Raw genomic sequence first — 21,529 nt, 5'->3', positions numbered from 1 at the left:
GCCCGGGGAGAAGCTCCGCCTCCAACGTGCCGTGGGGCCAATGGGCGGCGAGGGCGCGGCGCTTCCCGCCCACGCGGGGGGGCGGGGCTGCTGCCGCGGGGCCTGCGCGCGCGCCACGTATTAGCGTCACGGGGCCGGGCCCGGCCGGGCCTACCTCGGCCCTCCCCTCCCCCTTCCCTTGCCCGAAGCAGCTTCCGCTTCCGCGCCGCACTTCCGGCTCCCGGCGCGCGCCTCTCCGGTGCCGCGCGGCTGGCGGGACGGGCGGCGCCATGGCGGGAATCAAAGGTAACGCCGGTAACGGCGGGCGCGCGCGGGGAGGGGTCGGGCCGGGCGAGGCCTCGGGCGGGAGGGGCCGGGAGCCGCCGCGGGAGCCCGAGTGCCTCCGCTCCGCCGGCAGGCCGGGGCTGCGCCGAGCCCCGCGTTCGTTTGCGGGCGGCGGACGGTGTTTTGCACGGTGCGGTGCGCCCTTCATCTTGGTTCGATTTGTTCTTGTTGTAGCGCTGATCAGCCTGTCCTTTGGGGGAGCGGTCGGACTGATGTTCTTGATGCTCGGATGTGCCCTGCCCCAATACAAGTATCGTGCGCTTTCCTATTCTTCTGTTTCTTTGTCATTCCTCTTGTAACTTCAGAGGAGTCCGGCGTCCTTAATGGTGGATTGATAAGTCCTCTCTGTGTAGGAGGGGCCTCAGTTTTTTTGGGTGGGGTCGTTGAGGGGTTTTTTTGGCTGGTTGGGCTTTTTTGGCTTTTGCTTCAAAAGACTGGGGTGGGGGGGAAAAAAAGAGACTATCCGGGATTTAATTAATCCTAAAAAGTAATGACAGCAAAAGTTAAACTACCAGGCTTGTCTGCGAACTGTGAAAGGATTCACTGCCCTGTCTCGACTGGTGTCCCGCTGTGCTGGCCATCAGACAGCAGCATCTCCCGAGGGGGGCAGCAAGTGTGTGTTATCCAGGGAAGCATTTGCATTTTCTGTGGCTGCCGAGGGGTAGCTGGGCTGTCGGTGACCATCAGATGGATCCTTGGCTGCGTCCCACTCTTGTAAGGTAGCATCTCGAGTAGTTGCAGCTGCTATCTGTACTTTCCCGACATTGATTCCTATCTCTTGGTTTTCAGGAGATACAAAGTAGCAGACCAAGGGATCAGATAGTAAGGCCTATGGCTTTGACTCTTTGCAAGTGAATGTGGACTATACAGAAAATATTTTAAATTGACTTACTTACTGTTGGATAAATACCAAATGTCCTGTCGATAGACCTGTTATTGGTTGTGAATTGCAGTTTCTACATGTATGACTAGAATTCCTAGGGCAGCTTTCTTTCGTTATAAAACCAGTGCTAATGACACAAACCCTTGGGAAGGAGACCCTTATGCAATTGCCCTCAAACAATGCAGTAAAGTTTTATTGAAACAATGTGCCTGAGAAAGCTAGTCTGGGGCGCTGCAGGGGTGTGTCTTAAGTATAGCTGACAGGATAAACTTGGAGTTAAACTCACCCTGTGAGGTTGCATTAGATTTAGTCTTGTTTAGTGAAATCTTGCTTTATGAATGTCCTGTTAGTGAGCTCTGCTGCTGTTGAGGTCAGCCAAAGCCACTCATGCACATGGTCTGTTGGATTAATGTCAGCTCATTCCAAGGCAAAGGATTTGCCTTCTCTGGGCTGGTCTGTCTTTCCTAAATGGGGATGCTGGATGGGGAAAATGCCTTGCATTGATGTTAGGAGGAGCAGGAACTAAATCCAGATAACTAAACCTTTTCTTCTCCTTTCTTTTTCAGCCAGTACTGGCCACTGTTTGTTCTGTTTTTTTACATCCTTTCTCCTATCCCATACTGCATAGCAAGAAGATTGGTAGATGACACGGATGCTACAAGTAATGCCTGCAAGGAGCTAGCGATATTCCTTACTACAGGCATTGTGGTCTCAGCATTTGGGCTGCCCATAGTGTTTGCAAGAGCAGAACTGGTTAGTAATATTTCAACCTGTGATTGCCTTTTTTTTTTTTTTTCTAGAAAACTTTGTTCTTTATGTTTGTTTGTTTGTTTATTGAAGGTAAAGCTTTCATGCACTAAGTAACTCTTATAATTACGTACTTTTGGAACCAGAGTAAGATTTAGTTTTTGGCAAGAAAAATCAATACAGAAATGGGAGCATGGCAGAACATCATGATTGAAAATTGCTTCACGTGGTCATGGAATAAAGCCTAACAATGCAGTGCAGAGAAAATGAGACAGAAAATACTGTGAAAACTTAACAGGGAAGTAACCAAATACAAAAGTGTAAAGAATGCATTGAAGACAATTTGTGGAATAGTTGGGCTATAGCGGCACGAACAAGCAAACAAAAAAAGCATTTTTCTACTCACTGTAAATGATATGAGTGTCATTTTCTTAAACTTCCAAGTTCTCATTACATATTTCCCAGTATACAGCTTTTCACTAAAATACTTTAAAAGTTCACTTTGTTTGTATGAACATCAGAAAGCACTACCAAGTCAAAAAACATGGAGTACACTTTCATAAGTGTCTTTAGGCAAGAATAGCTCAGATGGGCAGTTTGAATGCCTCACACCATTTATGTAGTCCACTTACTCTACTGTGAAAATATCCACTTCCTTTTTTGTCACTGGGATATCTGCCAGCGTTGTGAAGACCTTAAATACCTGTTCGAAAGAGTCTTACAGCATACCTGGGCTGCAGATGCGTTTGATGCTCTTGTCTAGCCTTACTTTACATACCAAACCAGTTGTGCCTGCTAGCCAGTGCTTTGAGTACAGCTAGAAGAAATTTGCAGTGCTGCTTGGCTGGCTGTGAATTTGTCAAGTAATTTTGGTGTAACCACAAATAATGATGCCTCTTGCATCGTGGGCATGTCACTGAACTTTGTCAAGAATGGCACAATAAGATGTTACCTTTTGTCTTGTTAGTGTTCAGCTCCAGATGTGTCTAACTGAATCCCCCTGTTCACAGATTTATTGGGGCGCATGTGCACTCGTTCTTACCGGGAATACAGTCATCTTTGCCACGATCCTAGGATTTTTCTTGGTCTTTGGCAGCAATGACGACTTCAGCTGGCAGCAGTGGTGAAAGGAAGATCAGAGAACTATCCACAGGCATCTTGTCATGCAGTGGCCATCCATACAAATGAGAGAATGGGCAATAAAGAGAAGTAGCGTAGCAAGCCTCTTGAGTATTCTAGATGCTCCTTTTGACGTTGTTCGTTCTGAGTGTACTACTGTTGCTGACAGGGTTTCTACGTTTTTATGAAGTGGAGAGATGATTGATTTCATTTTTACCTATGGTATGTTTTTAGGTGCTCTCTTGGTTTAAAATTGTCATCCTTCTGTCCAATGTTTTATGTGAAGCTTTAAACCAGGAACAACATTTAAACATAGTTTCAAAGATTTAAAGTCAGGGGGTGTTGGTGGGGCTTTTTTGTTTTTGTTTTTTAAGTTAAGCATTAATACTATGTTTCAATTTTTTTTTTTTTAATACCAGGATTAAATTATATACAAGCTGAATGGAGGTAAGAGATTGTCCACCACCATTGCCAATTACCAGACCAATAGATTGTTGCTATATTTTAGCAGGGGCAAGGTGGGTTGGAGAGTACCGGTTGCAGATTTTCTTCTGCCCATACCTCAGACTGGGTGATGAATGTTGATAGCCTTCACTTCAGGAGGCTGAGGAGCAGGTAGAGTTCTTTGGGAAAAAAGTCCTAAATTTTAACACCATTAGCTCTTTTGCCTGCTTTGTTACCGATTCTGTGGATGTGACATTCAAGTACTCTGTAAATGTATTGATGCTGACATACAAAACTGAAGTGTATCGTGGGGAAGAGAAAATAATGTTTAAATTCCATTTTTTTAAAAAAAGTATCTTTTGAACTCTTTCTATTTATAAGTATTTTATGGTTTTGTCAACTTCTTACCACAAAGATGGTAAAGTATTCATTTATGGAACTACTGGTCTGTGTTAATTTGAAGCGTATACAAAGCTATTTCCTCCTCCCCCTTTTTAATTTATTTTATACATAGCATATATATACAAATAAATAATAAAACAGCTTTTAAAATGTAGAGTAAAACTTCATGTTAAACTTGCCTAAGAATGAGTTTCCCCCTCCCTTTTTCTTTTTTTCCCCCCTCAATGCAGCTGAGGCACGACTTTTTTGGAAGTCATTGGCTGAACTGATTTCACTGACTGTTTTTAAGTTCTTATGCACTATTGGTTAATAAGATTTACTGTTATGTCTGTAACTGTAGCTTGTGTTCTGTAAGATTACACATGTAGCTTCAAGTATTTAAGACAAGATTTCTGCATACCTCTCAATTGTCCGGATTTTTCATTTGAAGAAATCTGCCATTGGACATTCCATCACAGCACAGTTAATGAGTACCACTTAACCAGGTTTGCCTGTACCTTGTGCAGTGACGACCCTGACCAAACTTACTTCTAAACTGTATTTTTCAGTTCTTTAAAAGTAAGTCTGTGAAACTTAACCATGTGTAATTGAAAACTGACAACTGCTTAGGTTTTGGTCAACAGTATGAAAAGAGAACTGCAGGTCTTGGCTGTAGTATTTGTGTGTGGATGCAAACAAAGGATAAAGTTTGCATATATATACATATATGTTCATAAATGTACATGAATATATACAAAATCTGATAGCAATGGGTTGTACTCCAGGAACTGGTACTGGCAGATGGGGGCAGCTGGGGTGTAGGTACCTTCACACACTACTTCGTTGATGTCCTGTGTGTGGAACAGAGGAGCAAGCAGGAGCCAAGGCTCCAGTGCAGAAGCCAGTCCTCAGCAGATGTATTTCAAGCATAACTGAGTGCTTTACCAGGCTGCCTGCCATGGTGGCATTTGGAGCTGCACAAGGGCTGTAGGATCACGTTTCTTTCCGTTTTTCAGCAAGATTACTGCCCACGCCTCCAGTACAATGGAGGCTTCAGAAAAATCTTCCAAACCAGTGGCTAAAGTTGCAGTCCTCTGCAGTCCTTACAAAGGAGGAATGCCTAGGACTTGTACGAATATGAGTCTGTTACCTATTACTTGTTCATGGTCAAGAACTGTTTTCTTCTTCATTCCTGAAGCTACGTGATGCTACTCTCTGGATCACTGATTGTGGAGCTGACTGCGTATGTATTGGTGGTGCATTTTTTGTTTGTTAATTGCATCATAGCACCCCCTCCTTGCTTGCACACCAAGTACATGCAGTGGTGCTCTGATTTATGAGCGGGACACTTGAGAGGTATGATCCTTCCATATAATATGCACTGAGATTGTGTTACCATCCTTCCAGAGGGAAAAACTTTGAGCGATACAAATTTTAAATAGCAATCTTGAGTTCTGTATGTTTAATCAAAAATACTCTAATAAAAAGAGTATTTTGTTTGAAGTATTAATTGTTCTTTTTCCTTTCTTTAATGTGGTTGTTACTCCTGTGGAAGAGATGACACCAGACTGCTCACTAGTCCTTCAGAGCAAGTATTTGTGGTTTTTACCTGGGACTGCTTTATAAAGAGAGGCTCCAGTGTCCAAGTTGCACTGAGCTGATTTTGTTGCTCATATCTCACATTGTAGTTCTTTCTTCAGTTTCTGTTTGAAAGCCAAATCCTGGTATGTTGGTGGTGTCATACAAAGTGATGGCCACCTTAACCCTCTGACATATTTATAACCTTTAAAATTTTTATTTAAAAAAAACACACAGCTTTTGTGACATTTGTAAGCATGACATTTCTGAAATTTGAAAATTGATGGCTGATGCCAGTCTTTCAGCAGAAGAAAGTAATGGGAGTTGGTGGAAAATCCTTTAGGGGTGATCAATCACCCCTTCTCTCTCCACACACACACACACACACACTTTGATGTGGAGTTACAAAACATTGGAAAGGGAGTGGGAGTTACTTGGCATTAACTAAGGTGCTACATCTGGAGAACTTTTTCATGAAAGCAAATTAAATCAGTAGAGTCATTGAATATGCTGAGCTGGAAGAGACCCATCAGGATGACTGAGTCCAGCTCCAGTCCCTGTGCAGGACCATCCCCAGAATCACACCATGTGCCTCACAGCATTGTCCAAATGCTTCTTGAATTGTCAGGCTTGGTGCTGTGGCCTCTTCTCTGGGGAACTTGTTCCAGTGCCTGACCACCCTCTGGATGAAGAACCTTTTCTTGATACGTAGCCTAAACTTTCCCTGACAGCTCCATTCCGTTTCCTTGAGTCCTGTCACTTGTCACCAGAGTGAAGAGGTTGGTACTTGCCCCTCCTCTTCCTCTCATGAGGACGTTGAAGGCCACAATGATCTCTCCCTTCTCTCCTCCAGGCTGAACAGACCAAGTGGCCTCCAGCGCTCGTCACAGGGCTTCCTCTCTAGGCCCTTCACCGTTCTTTGGACACTCTCTAACAGCTCAATGTCTTTTTTTTTTGTTGTGACACCCAGAACTGCCCCCAGCACTCGAGGTGAGGCCGCCCCAGTGCAGGGCAGAGCAGGACAATCCTCTCCCTTCCCTGGCTGTGCCTGATGTCCCCCAGGACAGGGTTGGCCCTCCTGGCTACCAGGGCTCAGTGACTCACATTCAGCTTGCCGTGGACCAGGACCCCCAGCTCCCTTTCTGCAGCACTGCTCTCCAGTCTCTCGTTCCCCGCTCAATGCACAGAACCGGGGTTGCCCAGGTCCCTGGCCCCGGTTACACCTCACCGCCGCAGCCGTAGGAAGCTGCAGGGCGCGGAGACATTCCCGGCGCACCGCCCCGCGAGCGGCCCCGGCCGGGGCGGGGCTGCCGGAACACCCGGCACCGGCGGGGGCGGGGCCCCGCTCGGCACTTCCGCTTCCGGCGCAGCGCCGCCCCCGCGACGTGTGTCGGGTCCCGGTGCTAAGATGGCGGCGGCCGCGGGGGCGGCGGCGGCGGCGGGGCTGTGGAGCGAGGTGAACCGCTGCGGCCAGAACGGCGACTTCGCCCGCGCACTCAAGTCCGTCAATAAGAGTGAGTGCGGCGACAGTGCCGGCCCCCGCCCCGCGCGTCTGTGGTCTCTGCCCGAGCGCGGGGGCCTTGTGGAGGGCGCTGCGCTGTGGCGGGGAGCGGGGGGTGCCCGTCCGTAGGTTCCGTGCCGGGAGCGGGGCTGTGGGCAAAGGCGCCGGGCATCTTACTGTGTTGGGGTAGAGGGAAGAGGGGCAGCCGGGGCCCAGGCTCCGCTGCTGTACCACGGCCATCGGGTGCTTGCGTTGCATCACGCATCCCTTGCTGTGGGTCAGACCTTCGGAGTTAGTTGTGGGTTTTCCTTCCGTTTTGATCGTGGGAGGAAGGGGGGCTTTTCCTCCGGGAACTGGAGGAGTGGTGGTGTGCGCATGGTTTAACTGACTTGGGAGCAATAACTTGCTCGAAACGGAGAGTTTATGTTGATATGTGTTGTTTTGGTGGTTTGACGTCCAAAACGGGATTGCAGTATAAAGCACGTTGTGGTTAAAAGTTCTGTCTTTGCTGCTGGTAGGCAGTAGGGATTCATCTCCTGTCCTGGAAAAGCTGGCATCCATGAAAAAAATTAAATAGCAAAACCCCTGCCTCTCTTCTAGTTCTCCCTCACTGTCATCCACTGGCAGAAAGTTTTAGTTTGTAAAGTGACTCTCTGACAAGAGCCACACTGTTCCTCTGTACCAGCTGTTTTCCTTCCTGAGTATCCATTACGTGGCACGGGGGCCTTGGCACTGTGTCCTCTGACTGGAAGTGAAATGGTGAGGAGAGGTTTGCCCAGGTGTGTCTGGCCCCTTTGCTGCAGCTCTCTTCCAGTTAGCACAGTGCGTGCTTCTGGTAAGTTCAGGATTTATGCTGGATTCTTTTATCCTGCTGGGGTTTATTCCATGATCTGAGCCAAAGCAATCCATGCCAGGGTGCTTTAAGTTGACATGACTAGAGGATGGGTTTTTGCAGCTCTAATAATGGGTCTCTTACAAAGCCTGAGTGTGTTGAGTTGGATCATTGTGTTGAAACTGGTTTCTCCTCCAGTACTGCAGATCAACAAAGATGATGTGACTGCGCTTCAGTGTAAAGTAGTGTGTCTTATCCAGAATGGGAACTTCAAGGAAGCCCTTGGTGTAATCAATACCCACACTAAAGTGTTAACCAGGTGAGTTGTGTCTTGCTGTGCTCTACAAAATATGAAACTTCTGAATCCTTGAGAATCTGCTGCAGCTTCAGTGAAGGGACTAATAAAGCAGGAAAATAAAGACCAGGATATGCTCAGAGACATTGGGGTTGGTCTTCTCAGTGACACACTTATTTATGGGAGGGAGTGAGGCAGGGTCTGGTTGAGTTTGAGGCAGGCTAACATCTTGCTGTTACTGTTGAAAGGATTGTCCCTAACTGAGTTTTAGCCATCTTCATGTGCTGATTCTGCTTGTAGGTGTGGGTGGGTAGCATGGCTGGTGCAAGGGAAGGGGACAGCTCTCTCTGGGAGGGAAGTGAAAAGGGAGAAGCCTTTTCTGGTGGCAGGGAACTGTTGGCTTTGCTTGGCTGTCTCACCATACAGCTCCTTGGGGTCCTTTGCTTTGCCAGCCTGAAGGAACTGCTTCAGCTTTTTGGGTGATGCAAACCTTTGTGCATCCTCTCAAAACCAGGACCTTGGAGACAAATTGTGTTTGAGAACAAGTCAAGCTTCCCATTTGTGTTCTTAAGATTCTAATTTTGTTCCTCATAAGGATGCTTTTTGTGCAGCAACAAGGATGAAAAGTGCTACACAAGAACTGCCTGGCAGCAGAATTTTTGTATTTCAGATACTGTTCTTATTAAGGAATTTCCCAGGAAGGTGTGTTGAAGTTACTGGTGTGGTGGAACATACCTTTGTTTTTGTTTGCATCTGAATAACTTGTAATTACCCTGTTTACCAATTTCTTCCTTCCTGGGACAAAAAGGATTTAATTCAAGTTTTTTAGCTTTTTATTTTATTATATGGTAAGGAGGAGGAATTTTTTTTATTCAACTGATTTCAGAGTTCTTCCTATAACTTCTTTCGGCTCATTTTACTGTGTGTCTGTTTCTATGTCCTGCAGAGCAAGGAAAGTAGTGGTTCTTCATCTGTCTTGAAGTTTTCCTATCCTGCACTGAGGCCTCTTTGCTTTAATTCTAAATGCCATTAATTTTCAAACTTCCTTAATACTCAGTTGAATTAAGATCATTTTAAATAGGCAAAGGAAAGCTGATAATAAGTGGCCCCAGGCATGAACTAAAGGAATTGCTGATTAATTTTCCTTTGGCTTAAGTGGTAACTCAGGGGGTAGGTGGAACATAGCATTCAAGGCTCTGCTTCTCTGGGAATGCTTCCCTGCTGGTGTGAGCTTGCTTTGAAGCCAATTTTATGTTGGCAGAAGCAAACCCTTTTGCTGCAGTTCTGCTGCGATGATATTTCAAGATAGGGTAATGTTACCTTTGTCTTGGTACTGGCCTGTACGTTGGACTGTGCTCTGTACCTTTTCCTCTCTTTCTCTCTCTGTAAGTCAATTGTCTTTACGAGTTTGCTGTAACAATATTTCATTGCAATGTAATGCCTTCTCCTTAATGAAGGTTGCTATTGTTTTACCTTTTAAGCATTTGATTAGCATAATTAGTAGGCGGTCTGGAGCAGAGAGGATTTGGAATACAATGTGTGTGGAAATGCCATTATAAAGGAATGGGTTTTTTTGGATGAGGTTCTTATATGCTTTCTCTGTTGAACACCAAGTAGATGGAAGATACTTTCAGTGCTCAACACATACATAATTCAGTAATCTGGTATCATGTGTTTGGATTTTTGGTTATGTAGCAGTCTGTGACTAATGAGGGCTGGTTATATGTGAGTGAAGGGTGTTAAATGGAACCTCTAGTGCATGCTGTCGCCTTTCTCTTGTCCTTGCAGTGACGTTATTGCCTTTGAGAAGGCCTACTGTGAGTACAGGCTGAACCGTATTGAAAGTGCTCTCAAGACCATTCAGAGTGCCAGTCAGCAGACAGACAAACTGAAGGAACTCTATGGACAAGTGGTAATTACAAGCTTTTCTTCCTGGTGAGAGTTTTATATGCTGCATGCCTTGTCCCTCCTCTAGTGGGAGGCAAGTATGGGGACAGAATTTCCTTCTCTGTCTGGAAGGTAAGGACAGGTATGGTTCCAACTGCTCAAACTTCTGTGGAGCTTCAGTGTCCTGTTTGTGGCAGCAGAGTCATCATCTTATTCCCACAAACCAAAGCAGTACATTTGTGACTTCTGCCCCCTTCCTGGGTCTGGCCTGGTATTAACCATCAGGTTGAGGAAGGAAGAGATCTGATGGGATCTGTTTGTGGTTCAGCCATCTCTTTGCATTAGATACCTGTTCAGGAATGGTTTGTGGGACCTGATGTCTCAGGCATTAAAAGTGATGCAGAAAAGAAATTATGCTTTTCCCTCTCATTTTTTCCTGGTTGATCGGAGCAGTTTTGTGAAGAATTTGCTATCTTCTCTCAGCTGCATGAAAGACCATTCATTTAATTTCTTTCTTAGAGAGGCGATCTAATTTGGAAGAAGGCTGTTTGAGGACAAAACTGAGTAAACTGCTGCTTTTAAAGAAGCTGTTTTAGGAGTAAGAGCTGTGTCATTTTTGTGCAGGTATCTGGTGTCATTGCTTGAGTGCTTGGAAGTGTAGTTTATATAGTTTGCCCTTAAAGGTAGATGCAAATGTTAGTAGTGTTCAGCTTAAAACATATGATGCTCTGCTGCTCCCAGTCCATGGGGAGGGAGGAAGGAGGCTGTAGCTACCAGCATGCCCAGAAAAATACTGTTCTGAGGGCTAATCCCTTTCCTTTCTCAGTTGTACCGACTGGAGCGTTATGACGATTGTCTGGCTGCGTACAGGGATCTCATCCGCAACTCCCAGGATGAGTATGAGGAGGAGAGGAAAACCAACCTCTCTGCTGTTGTGGCAGCACAAAGCACATGGGAGAAGGTGGTGCCAGTAAGTGAGTATGTGTGTCTATAGGTGTAAGAGTGAGAGCCAAGGAACAAAGGATACAAATGGTATTGGAATTGTAGGTACTGAACAGGACAGAAATGCGTTCCTGTCTTGTAAAGATTTCTGAGTGTGTTGAAGATCACGTAGTGGTTTTCCCTGTATGGAGGAAGAAATGCTGATATTGTTAATGAATTATATTTCACCTTTGATCTCTAGGGAGCTTGTACTGTTAGATGTCACAGCAGAGCAGGAAGTAGATCTTCCTGAAACTGCATTAGCAGAACACCTCTGATGACTAGTGCTTTTCTCTCTCATTACCCTCTTGCCCAGAGTTAAAGCTAGTTGCTCTGATCACCCAGCCATGCTTGGGAATATTTTTGTTAATGAACACTGCAGATTGTAATGTTTACATTAGAAATCCTTGTCCTTGAAGGTGTGCACAGCATGCTCAGCTTTCTCTTCAGTGCTGCGCATTGACTTTCTAATCCTCTAGAGCAGAAATTCTTACTTGCCCTCTTGCAGCAGCCTAAGTAGTCCCCAGGTTCAGGCTGGAGTTTCCTTGCTGCCTTGTCTGTTGCCTCTGACTTTGTGCAGTGTGAGGGAAGATCCTTTGTGCTGCAACGTACTTGCCAGGTGTGTGCCCTGTTAAATTTACTTCTTAAAATTTTTTTCAAGGATTAGTTTGAATGTTCAGGAAAAGTATGGTTTGTCTTTGTTGCCTGTCCAATCTATACAGATCAGTTGGTGTTTATGCAATGTTATATTTGTTTTTCATGCTAGGAGGATTTGGGCCTTCGAGAAGCTACCTACGAGCTGTGTTATAACAGTGCATGTGCATTGATTGGGCAAGGAAAGCTGAATGAAGCAATGAGAAAACTACAAAAAGCAGAAGGTAAAAGCCTGGTGAGGTGAGAGGGAAGCTTTGTGTGGTAGAAGTAGTTATTTGCTCTCTGGAAACAAATCAGAGGAAAAAAGGTTTTGAGAATTTAAAAACTGACCAGCCGCAGGATTTGTTGCAAAGGTGGTGTTTTTGGAGAAGTGCTCCTCTGCTACTCTTTTGCAGAGCCATGCAGCATGTACCATCTCCTTCATGACTTTCCTACAGCCCTCTGATTTGTATTCAATAACTGTGCATTTTTTGAAGCAGGAAGTAGATGTGAGTGTAATCTCATAAACATGAGATGTCTCATCTATTCTAACTCCTGATTTTGTTAGTATGAGTATGTATTTAAAAACATGCTATAAAAGTTCAAAATACTTCATGGTATGAATTAGTATAAGCCAGTAAATGAGCTTTTTAGCATAGAGGATTTTTTTCTATGGGGTAAAAAGGGGATTTTGTGTGTTAAAAAAAATCTGGGGAGAGAACTAGGAAGGACTAATTTCTGTTTGATCTAATTGTTCCTGCAGATAAATAGGTCAGTTCTGTCCCAGTTTTAATGAAGAATAACAACTGTCCCATACAACTGATAAGCATGTGCAATTTGAGCCTATGTCCTTTGATAGTAGTCTGTTGGGGAGCAAACAAGTGTTGTTCTGGTGAAGGATGAGAAAGTGAAGCAGTAACTAGTATGGGTACTGAAAACTAACAGAATTGCTGCCCCATAAAGGGTGATGTAAGCTGAATATTGCAAGCTTGCAGCAATAACTCACAAGACCGGTGAGCACTTGCAGCTGAATGATCTCTATTGTGAAGATCAAGAGCTAGGTCTAAGGAGATTTGCTCAGGAGAGAAAATGAGTGTCTGGGAGGGACAATATCATCTGTACCTTTGATAGTTCTTCTGCATCACGTAGTCTGCTCTCTCATGCTTAGTCCCATCCATCATCAGACTGGTAGTCTGCTATGCCCTTGTAGTGCTGCCGAAGTTTCAGGGATACATGAAAAAGCTCTATGTTCCCCCATGCTTCTTGCCTGTTTTTTTCCCCTAAAACCTTCTAAATTGTGGTTTTCAATTTGTTTTTCCTTGTAGAGCTGTGCCGCCAGTCGCTGTCTGAAGACTCTGTAAGTTCCTGATGTTGTTCTGGAGAGTGTTTTTTTTGCAGCAGCGGGAGCAAGGGTGCAGTCACAAAGTGCAGAGAGCCAGAGGAGAGCCAGGGCTGCTCTGCTGGTACCAGCATGTGAGGCTGGGGCAGACATCATGGCTGTTGCAGGGGGGCAGCTGACGCTGCAGGCTGTTTGCTGCTGTGCTGCTTGCATAGTTGCCTGTTCTGATGCAGGTAGAAGGGTACAGGTTTTCTGAAACCTCCCTGTGACCTACCCCTGCTAGGGATGAACATGCTGAGTGAGCGGTGACAAACAGGGAGTTTGTAACCAATCATTGCAGAGGGGCAGATTGAATATACAAGTTAAGGTAATCTTCAGATTCTCACTGGGTTAGGTGAAGCTTTCTTTTCTCCCAGTTGAACTGAGACATGCTTCTGTTTGTGCTGTGGCTACAACCTTCACCTGTGGTAGCGGTGCTTTGTTGCTACTACTGCCCAGGAATGCTCACAGACATTTGCCAGCAGAATGCTGAAGCCAGGGGAGGAGTGGTGAGATAGCAGCTTGTTACTTTTTGCTTTGTTTTTCCTTCAGGATGTGACAGAGGAAGACATTGAGGCTGAACTGGCTATTATTCATGGTCAGATGGCTTATATCATGCAACTGCAGGGCCGTACAGAGGATGCTCTGCAGCTCTACAATCAAATAATCAAGTTGAAGTAAGAGGGGTTTTTTAAACGAATTCTCAGCCTTCCATCTGTGAGAGGCTGCTGTTGAGTAACAGTATGCTTTCGGCTTTTCTTATCTGCAGGCCAACAGATGTAGGACTCCTTGCTGTCATTGCAAATAATATCATCACAATTAACAAGGTATAGAATTACCTCGCAGCTTTTATTGTAGTTACTCAGTTTGCTTCTCTGCTTCTGAGGAGAGAAGGGTGATACTCAGTAAAGATGTTTTCTTAAACATTAGTTAAATTGCAGACCCAGGGACCTTTTCTTCTTCAAGGAATGTAGTGAAATCTTCTCACGATGTGCAATTTCCCCAGGACCAAAATGTCTTTGATTCAAAGAAAAAGGTGAAGCTGACCAATGCAGAAGGTGTTGAGCATAAACTCTCCAAGAAGCAGCTCCAGGCAATTGAATTCAACAAAGCTTTGCTTGCAATGTACACTAACCAGGTAGGGGAAACTGATCTGCATTAAGTAGCTATAGATTAAATCCATGGGAGTTGGACTGGGCAAAAATGGAGATGCAGCTGTTCTGTGTCAGAAGATAAGATCATTTGGTTTGGGCACATAAGTGAGCAGAAAAAGTCATCCCTAAAAGCACAACTATCTGTGACTTGTATCTTTAGTGACTTGGGTATTGCTGTAGGGAGGGAGGATGGTGTGGAGATAACTAGAAGACAAAAGGGATGTGGGGATTCTTAGATGTATCTGAAGTGCCGCTAAGAGGACTTCTTGGTTCTGTGTACTCATTTCAGAGGAGTCATCACTACTAACTCGTCTTAGATACTGTTGGTTTCTCAGCCCTGTATGAGGTGCTCACAGAGGTTGAGAAAAGTGTGTTCTCTCTTGCCACTCCAGGCAGATCAGTGCCGCAAGCTGTCAGCAAGCCTGCAGTCCCAGAGCCCTGAGCACCTGCTCCCTGTGCTCATCCAGGCAGCCCAGCTGTGTCGTGAGAAGCAGCATGCAAAGGCTGTAGGGCTCCTGCAGGTAACTTAAGAGAAAGTTGGCCAAGCCAACTTTAAACTCGTGCTTTTTGTTCTTCTGTGCTGTTTTCCTTAACTTTATTGTGTTTGGTTTAAATTTCCAGGGGTATCTGACCCCTTGTTTTGGTTTGGTTTAATGCTGCTGGAAAGCCTTGACACCCAATTGAACAATTCTGCTTTTAAAGGGAAAATAGTTCCCTTACACCTCTGATTTTTATGGTTAAGAAGCTGTAGTAGACTTCTAGGGTAAGCAGTAGGCTTTGCTGCTCTGCTTACAAGTTTGCAACACCCTTCTTTGGAGGGAGTGAGTGGCCTGGGACGTAAATCTGAAAGGGCGTAATGGGGGTCCTTCTCTGCTGTGTGCTGAAGCCTGCCTGTGCTGGAAAGCTTCCTTTGGCTGTTGCCAGCTTGCTGTGACTGAGCGTGACATATGATTCACCAAAGCAGCAGCCTGGTGCCCACACACAAGTTGAATTGTTGTTTCTTCTGACTCTCAGGACTTTGCAGACCAGCACCCTGCCAATGCAGCTGAGATCAAGCTGACGATGGCCCAGCTAAAAATTGCTCAAGGTATCTAGTGTCCTCCTTTGTTGGGAAGTGTCTGCACATGATAATGGTACAGGGGGTAAGAAAACCAGACTTCAGGACAGTCTTTGCTGCAGTCACTGTTGTGACAGGGGTGCAGAGCAGAGATACTTTCAGTCAGGTGATACATATATTTAGCTATGGCAGGATAATGCTGATAGCTGGATTTCTGGATACACGTGCTCCACACGTTTCTGGCAGAAATGCCCACAGTCTCTGAATAATAGGGCTGAATCTCTTCTGGAGCAGAATAATTTGGGGAGCAGTGTGAGGCTCCGTAATGGTACCATTCCTGTGTGCAGTCAGGCAGCACAGACTTGAGCGTGAAGAGAGCTCCCTGGTAGCCAAAGCTTGCTCCTGAACCCTTGCAGGATATGGCAAGAGCAGAAGGGTCCATTGTTTGGAGGCCTGTCCTTAATTCCTGGAATGGGGGAGATGATGTGAGAAGGGGAATTGTTCTGTCCCCATTGTTTACTTTTGGCTCGAAGTTCACTGGTGGGATCAGATGTTGTGATGCCATTCAGAGTGTGTTCTTCTTTGTCTCTCTTCTAGGCAGTGTCACCAAAGCCTGTATGATCCTGAGGAGCATAGAAGAGCTGCAGCACAAGCCTGGTATGGTAAGCAAAACTCCGTCCGAACTGTGTAAGGTTTTTCCCTTGTAGGAGAGCTTTGCACTACCTGCTTCTTTTTGCCTCTTCCCCATGGTTTCCACTTGACTTGAGTGTCTGCAGGGATTCTGAGCCCATCTTCCTTGTCTTGGACAAAGGTGGTATTATAACTTGCTTCAGGTAGCCTGAACATAGCCACAGAAGTACTCTGCCTGTCAGAGGGATGCTCTGTGCCTATGTTCCCACTCCCTGGTAATCTCTCAGTCCTGCATGTTGCCTGGATTTACTTGCATAACATGACTGGAGCAACTGCTGGTTGCTGCTATGTACTGTTGGGACATTTTAGAAGCAGCTTTAGGAGAGCAGGTCTTAGGGGAAAAGTGCTGTGTTCCATCCCTGCAGCATCGACCTGGTCTGCATGCTTTTCCACGTGGTATTCAGAAAAGCTTGATGGCCTTGTGAATGCTCACATGTTCAGCATAAGCATCTTGAACAGGGGCTGATAGTTGTGGATCTGTTCCAAGTGTAAGTGTGAATGATCAAAATAATTTATAGGGGCAGTTAACAATAATAGCTCCTTGCCTTGGGTCACCTCTACTTGTGACTGGGATGTCAGCAAATGGATGGTATCCTTATAATCTCTTCAGTGCTGATTCCTTTTTTCATAGCTCTTGGGATAGAGAATGTGGGGTGAAAAAGGTTTTCTAGTGAAACTGAGTCTTGTGATAAGCAAATAAAGTGCCAATACAGGAAGTGTCCTTCTCTGAATGCAATTTTAGGCTTGTGCCATAGGAAAAGGATAATGGGGATGTTCCTTTGGGAGTGACTTGGGAAGGAAGATCTGGCCTGGGTATCCTGCCTTGTTACCACAGCTGTTTTTTAGGGACAGAGCAGAAAGCTCACACTGACTCTGCTTTTAGGAAATCCCATCATTTAGCTGCTGAGATTCTGGCTATAGACAATTTGCATGAAGATCTGCTATATACTGCTCTTGAATGTTTGCAGGTGTCTGCATTGGTGACAATGTACAGTCATGAAGAGGATATTGACAGTGCAATTGAAGTCTTCACACAGGCTATCCAGTGGTATCAGCAATACCAGGCAAGTCAGACCAGAGGAGCTTATGTGCAAGAATCTGTCCTGGATTTTCTAGCTAGTCCAAGTCAGCTTTTCCTGTTGGTGCATAGCCCCAGCAGTTACCCAGCTGGGGGTTTGGAGACACATGAGCTCCTGTTCAGTGAGCGTTTATCAATAATATATTATTTTAGATGTGTTATAAATAGGGAGCAGCAGCTCTTGTCAGATCAGGAGAGTGGCATCAATGGATGCCTAAATGTAGTGATGAGGACTTCTCCCTGATGGGAGAGCATGGTGGAGCAGCAAGCTGCCTTGTCCCATGCAATTCTGCCCCACTTCTCAGAGTGCAAAGGTGTTCTGCTTTCTGCATGACAGTATCCTAACTCATTTTTCCTTGGCCAAGCCTCAGGGGTATTAAAGCCAGCTAGAGCTGGGCTCCATGCTGTGATAATAAGGAACTAATAATAATCATGGTTGCTGTGTCTTTCAGCCAAAGTCTCCTGTCCATTTGTCACTGATAAGGGAAGCTGCCAACTTCAAACTAAAGCATGGCAGGAAGAAGGAAGCAATCAGCGACTTGGAGGAGCTCTGGAAGTGAGTTGGGTGGTTACTGGGTAGCAGGTCTCCACCCAGAGTCCTCTGCAAGCTGTCTGGTGGCAGGCAGTGTCTGACAATTTTGATTGACTGTTAGCTGTCCTTTAGAGTTGCGTTTGCACAGGGGCTTCAATGCAAGGCTGTATTTTAGAAGAAGGGGAGATAATTAATGTGATACATAGTTCATGTTCACTTGAAAACCTGGTAGACTTATCCCAGAAGCCTCTTGTGTGCAGTGAACATTGCTTTGGGGACTGGAATGCAGGTTTTTTCCTAGTGCTACATAAACATGGATATCTAGGTTTTAGTTTCTTTGTGCACTTATTGGGATATTTTACTGGGGGGAGTGTTAACTTGCCTTTGCTACTGAGTTTTTCCTCTTCTATTGCCTGCTTCATGACACTGTGAAGTTGTCTGCACCTCTCTTTATCCACACCAGTGATGTTTGGTCGTGTTCTCTGGGGGAGACGACATACTAACATGCCCGTCCCCACAGATAGCAACTGTGCTGCAGCAGCAAGCACTGTGTGGTGTTATCAGTCTTGGGGATGAGTAACATTGGTAATTTGGTCCTTTTCTGATTTGGTTATATTTTTTTTCCTCGACAAAGGCAAAACCCAAAAGACGTGCATACTCTGGCACAGCTCATCTCTGCCTATTCCCTGGTTGACCCTGAGAAAGCTAAAGTGTATCCTTTTAATGGTGGTGAAAAAGGTGTTTGGATATTGCCTCCTTGGATTTTCAGCTGTGTTGGGACTTCAGACCCACTCTTACCTAAAGAAAGGCAAGGAACCTCTCTGGAACAGCTACATATCTAGGTCATGTTGTCTGGAGCTACATTATTTCTCTAATTGGATTCATTACTGTGATATCTCAGAACACTTTTATCTTTGGCCTCCTTCTCTTTGAGAATTAGTAAGACAAGGTGGAACCAAAAATAAGAGCACCTCCACTTTTTCTGTCAGAATCTTAAGCCTGTGGTAGTAATGCAGGACTGATGTAATATGGCTAAGCTCTTGCTTACCCAAAATCTCGTTCACGTACTGCTTTTTTCACCTGAGCCACTTTGACAGGAAGTTGTTCCCTGTGTCCCCATATTAAAGAGGGAAAAATGAGGCAGAAGGTGATTAAGCAGCTCATCCCAACTTGTGTAAGAAGCTAGTGAGAGATGGAAATAGCCCCATAGGCCTGTCTGGTGTCTGCATTGCTAACAGATAGAATTTTTTCAAGCTGAGGTTGCCTCTTGCTGTCTGGAAGAACATGGGTGTTTGTGCTCACTGGTTTGCATCCCTGAACTCCTCCCTTGCAGTCTTAGCAAACACTTGCCTTCCTCAGACACCATGTCCCTGAAAGTAGATGTTGATGCGCTGGAGAATTCCCATGGAGCAACCTATGTTCGGAAGAAAGCTGGGAAGCTCACTGGAGACAACCAGCAGAAGGAGCAAGGGTAAAGCAGGCTGCTGTATTTTTTTCATTTTATTGCTATAGCTCTGGTGCATCCTTCTTTGGTGTGCTTCAAGAACCACTCCTGGTGTGGTGAAGGCATTGCTGTAGAAAGCAGGCTGGTTGGAAAAGGAGCCTGTTGCTTAACTGTCAAGAGCTTTATGTAGCAGCAGACCAAGTTCTTAGAGAGATGAGAATGGTTTAGCTTCTTCCAAAGCTAGTTTTTCGTTGCCTTGTCTGCTCTGTCTCTGCTATGTCACAGTGTCTTGTTTTCCTTTCAGACAAGGGGAAGTGAAGAAAAAGAAGAAAAAAAAGAAGGGTAAGTTGTATTTCTTAGCTGTTGACACAGCAGAGCTCCAGAGAGCTCTCCAAATTCTTTCTTCAAATAGCCAGCCTGCAGGTCCCAAGGAGCTAGTCCCTTTGCTAGGGCTTGGTCTCTGGAACCTGGATCTTCATGATAGCTTGTTTGGTTGGGGCATTTTTCCTCAGAAATGAGAGCAACACCCTGATAAGATGATGTAGTTGCTGGTCTCTTGGCACTGCCTGGCTACTGACATCCCGTGCATGTCCCTTGGTGATGCCTCTGCTGTGTTAGCCCCAATCTCATTTCTGGCACTGGGTGTTCTGCAGGGAAGCTGCCGAAGAACTACGACCCCAAGGTGACTCCCGACCCTGAGCGGTGGCTTCCAATGCGAGAGCGGTCCTACTACCGGGGACGGAAGAAGGGCAAGAAGAAGGATCAGGTTGGCAAGGGGACTCAGGGTTCAACCACAACTGGCTCTGAACTGTAAGTACCCGTTCTGCATGGATTGATGCGGGGATTCACTCCTGGGCAGCTGGGAGGGCTGTGTTTGTGCTGCTCTGCTGCAGCTCTGTCACCACACCGACTGCGGGTAGCACACGTGACATGTTTTGCTGCTTGAACGTGCTATCAGCTGCTCTCCCTGGAGATCCCTATAGGTCCCTGAAAACCAGTGTGATAGGATAGCCGTGCTTGAAGGTGCTAAGGTCCAAATAAAATTCTCATGGTCTTTTAATGTGTGTTTCCTTTGGCAATGAGATGAATTTTGCATGCTTTCTCTTGAGAATTTGCTCTGAAGTCTTTTGGCAGCTGTAGAACCATTAGCTGTGATTCGAGAAAACATTGTGCTTCCTTCTAAGCTGATGCTGATTATTTGAGCTAGAATCAAGAATTACCATTTTGTATGAAGCCTGACAGCAAGATGGTGTCTTACTAGCATTTGAGAGGAAGGATGCTGGGTTTGCACTGCCTAGGAGTGGGACCTGAAAGATTTCTTTTGGGTTGCATGAGTTATTGCATGTCTATTTAAAAGTTAGCCTTGCTTTCATTGTCAGGGACTTACACCATCTAGTGAACATCAGTTAGAAGGTGATTGCTGCCCTTTGAGACATGTTCCCATCCTCCACCAGCTCCTTCTGTGTGTTGAAGCCTGTTCAAGATCTCCTTGCATGAGTGCCCTCTCATACATAATGCTTGCTACCTAATGGGGCAGCTGCTGCTTTTCACTGTCAGCTCCCTGCATTAGTAGCACATCTTGCAGGTGGTTGTGAACCCACCCCATGGTGTCTTTCTCTCTTGCCTTCCTGCAGGGATGCCAGTAGAACTGCCAGCAGCCCACCTACCTCCCCTCGGCCCGGCAGTGGGGCAGCTGTATCGGCTGCAAGTAACGTCATCCCCCCCAGGCACCAAAAACCCGCAGGTGCTCCAGCCACCAAGAAGAAACAGCAGCAGAAAAAGAAGAAAGGGGCTAAAGGAGGGTGGTAGAAAGCAAGATGTGCAAACTCCTTCAATACCTGGTGCTGGTTGCAGAATAAAGGTCAAAAGCAAGTGCTGGTGAAGGACTCTTGACATCTGGATCTGTCCTGCCTGTCAGTGGTCTGGGGGGAGACGGGCTGATATAGATGCCATGATGTGTCTGCACACCAAGTTCCCTTCCTCATATTTGCCCCCACTGTGACTTGGGCTGCTGCCATCAAAGTCAAACATAGCTCCTAATAAAAAATCTGTTTCCATGTTGCCAGACATTTAAGAGATATAGGATAATCAAGAATTTCTTGAAAAGTAGTTTCATGTTCCTCTGGTATATGTCAGTTCAGGCCTTAAGCAGATTTATCTATGCATGCTACAAGCACTGTCTTTTATGTCAGTGAGTCATTGACCACCAAAGAACGAAGGCACAAAGCATCTTAGAAAACAACATCTGTGCTTTATAAAACAGGATAAGCTCAATGGGGATAACAAGACTTAGGAGAAAGCATGGTGAAGTGTAGGGCAGCAGTTTCAGTGTCCCATTTTCTGCAAGCCAGCTGCCTTATTCTAAAGGGCTTGGCAAAACAAAGGTGAGCTGAATGTGTGTGGTTGTCTCAAGTGCGCTTCCTCCTCCTTTGGCCTTCACCCTATGTTTCTACAAGTCTTATGTGCTGGGTTTATGAAAATAAAGAGTGGTACAGCAGCAGGTCAGCTTAAGCTCGGTGACTCTGGAGAGGGACCCAGAACAAAAGAAATCCCCAAGAAATTATACCTTTGAGACTATTAAGTGCGCACCC

The 21,529-nt window shown here is 45.5% G+C and overlaps 2 protein-coding genes across 2 annotated transcripts; both read left to right on the top strand.

The window, feature by feature from the left end:
- Positions 1 to 187: 187 nt before the first annotated feature.
- LEPROTL1 (leptin receptor overlapping transcript like 1) lies at positions 188 to 5,401 on the top strand. The gene is made up of 4 exons (XM_066186181.1): positions 188 to 285; positions 499 to 574; positions 1,774 to 1,960; positions 2,965 to 5,401. The coding sequence occupies exons 1-4, from the start codon at positions 270 to 272 to the stop codon at positions 3,079 to 3,081; spliced, it is 396 nt and encodes a 131-aa protein (XP_066042278.1). The 5' UTR covers positions 188 to 269; the 3' UTR covers positions 3,082 to 5,401.
- A 1,450-nt stretch (positions 5,402 to 6,851) lies between these two features.
- On the top strand, positions 6,852 to 20,831 carry SRP72 (signal recognition particle 72). Its single transcript, XM_066186174.1, has 19 exons — positions 6,852 to 6,990; positions 8,008 to 8,128; positions 9,893 to 10,016; positions 10,818 to 10,961; positions 11,739 to 11,850; positions 12,931 to 12,962; positions 13,536 to 13,660; positions 13,753 to 13,810; positions 13,990 to 14,121; positions 14,530 to 14,658; positions 15,152 to 15,224; positions 15,792 to 15,856; positions 16,853 to 16,948; positions 17,415 to 17,518; positions 18,129 to 18,206; positions 18,828 to 18,965; positions 19,243 to 19,280; positions 19,592 to 19,748; positions 20,573 to 20,831. The coding sequence occupies exons 1-19, from the start codon at positions 6,885 to 6,887 to the stop codon at positions 20,745 to 20,747; spliced, it is 2,007 nt and encodes a 668-aa protein (XP_066042271.1). The 5' UTR covers positions 6,852 to 6,884; the 3' UTR covers positions 20,748 to 20,831.
- Positions 20,832 to 21,529: the final 698 nt, after the last annotated feature.

The sequence above is a fragment of the Chamaea fasciata genome, unplaced genomic scaffold, assembly GCF_029207755.1.
Source record: "Chamaea fasciata isolate MVZ Bird 193981 ecotype frontalis unplaced genomic scaffold, bChaFas1.0.hap1 SCAF_6, whole genome shotgun sequence".
Classification (NCBI taxonomy): Eukaryota; Metazoa; Chordata; class Aves; order Passeriformes; family Sylviidae; genus Chamaea; species Chamaea fasciata.
The sequence above is the reverse complement of the archived record's forward strand: the minus strand, read 5'-3'. Positions and strand labels throughout refer to the sequence as shown.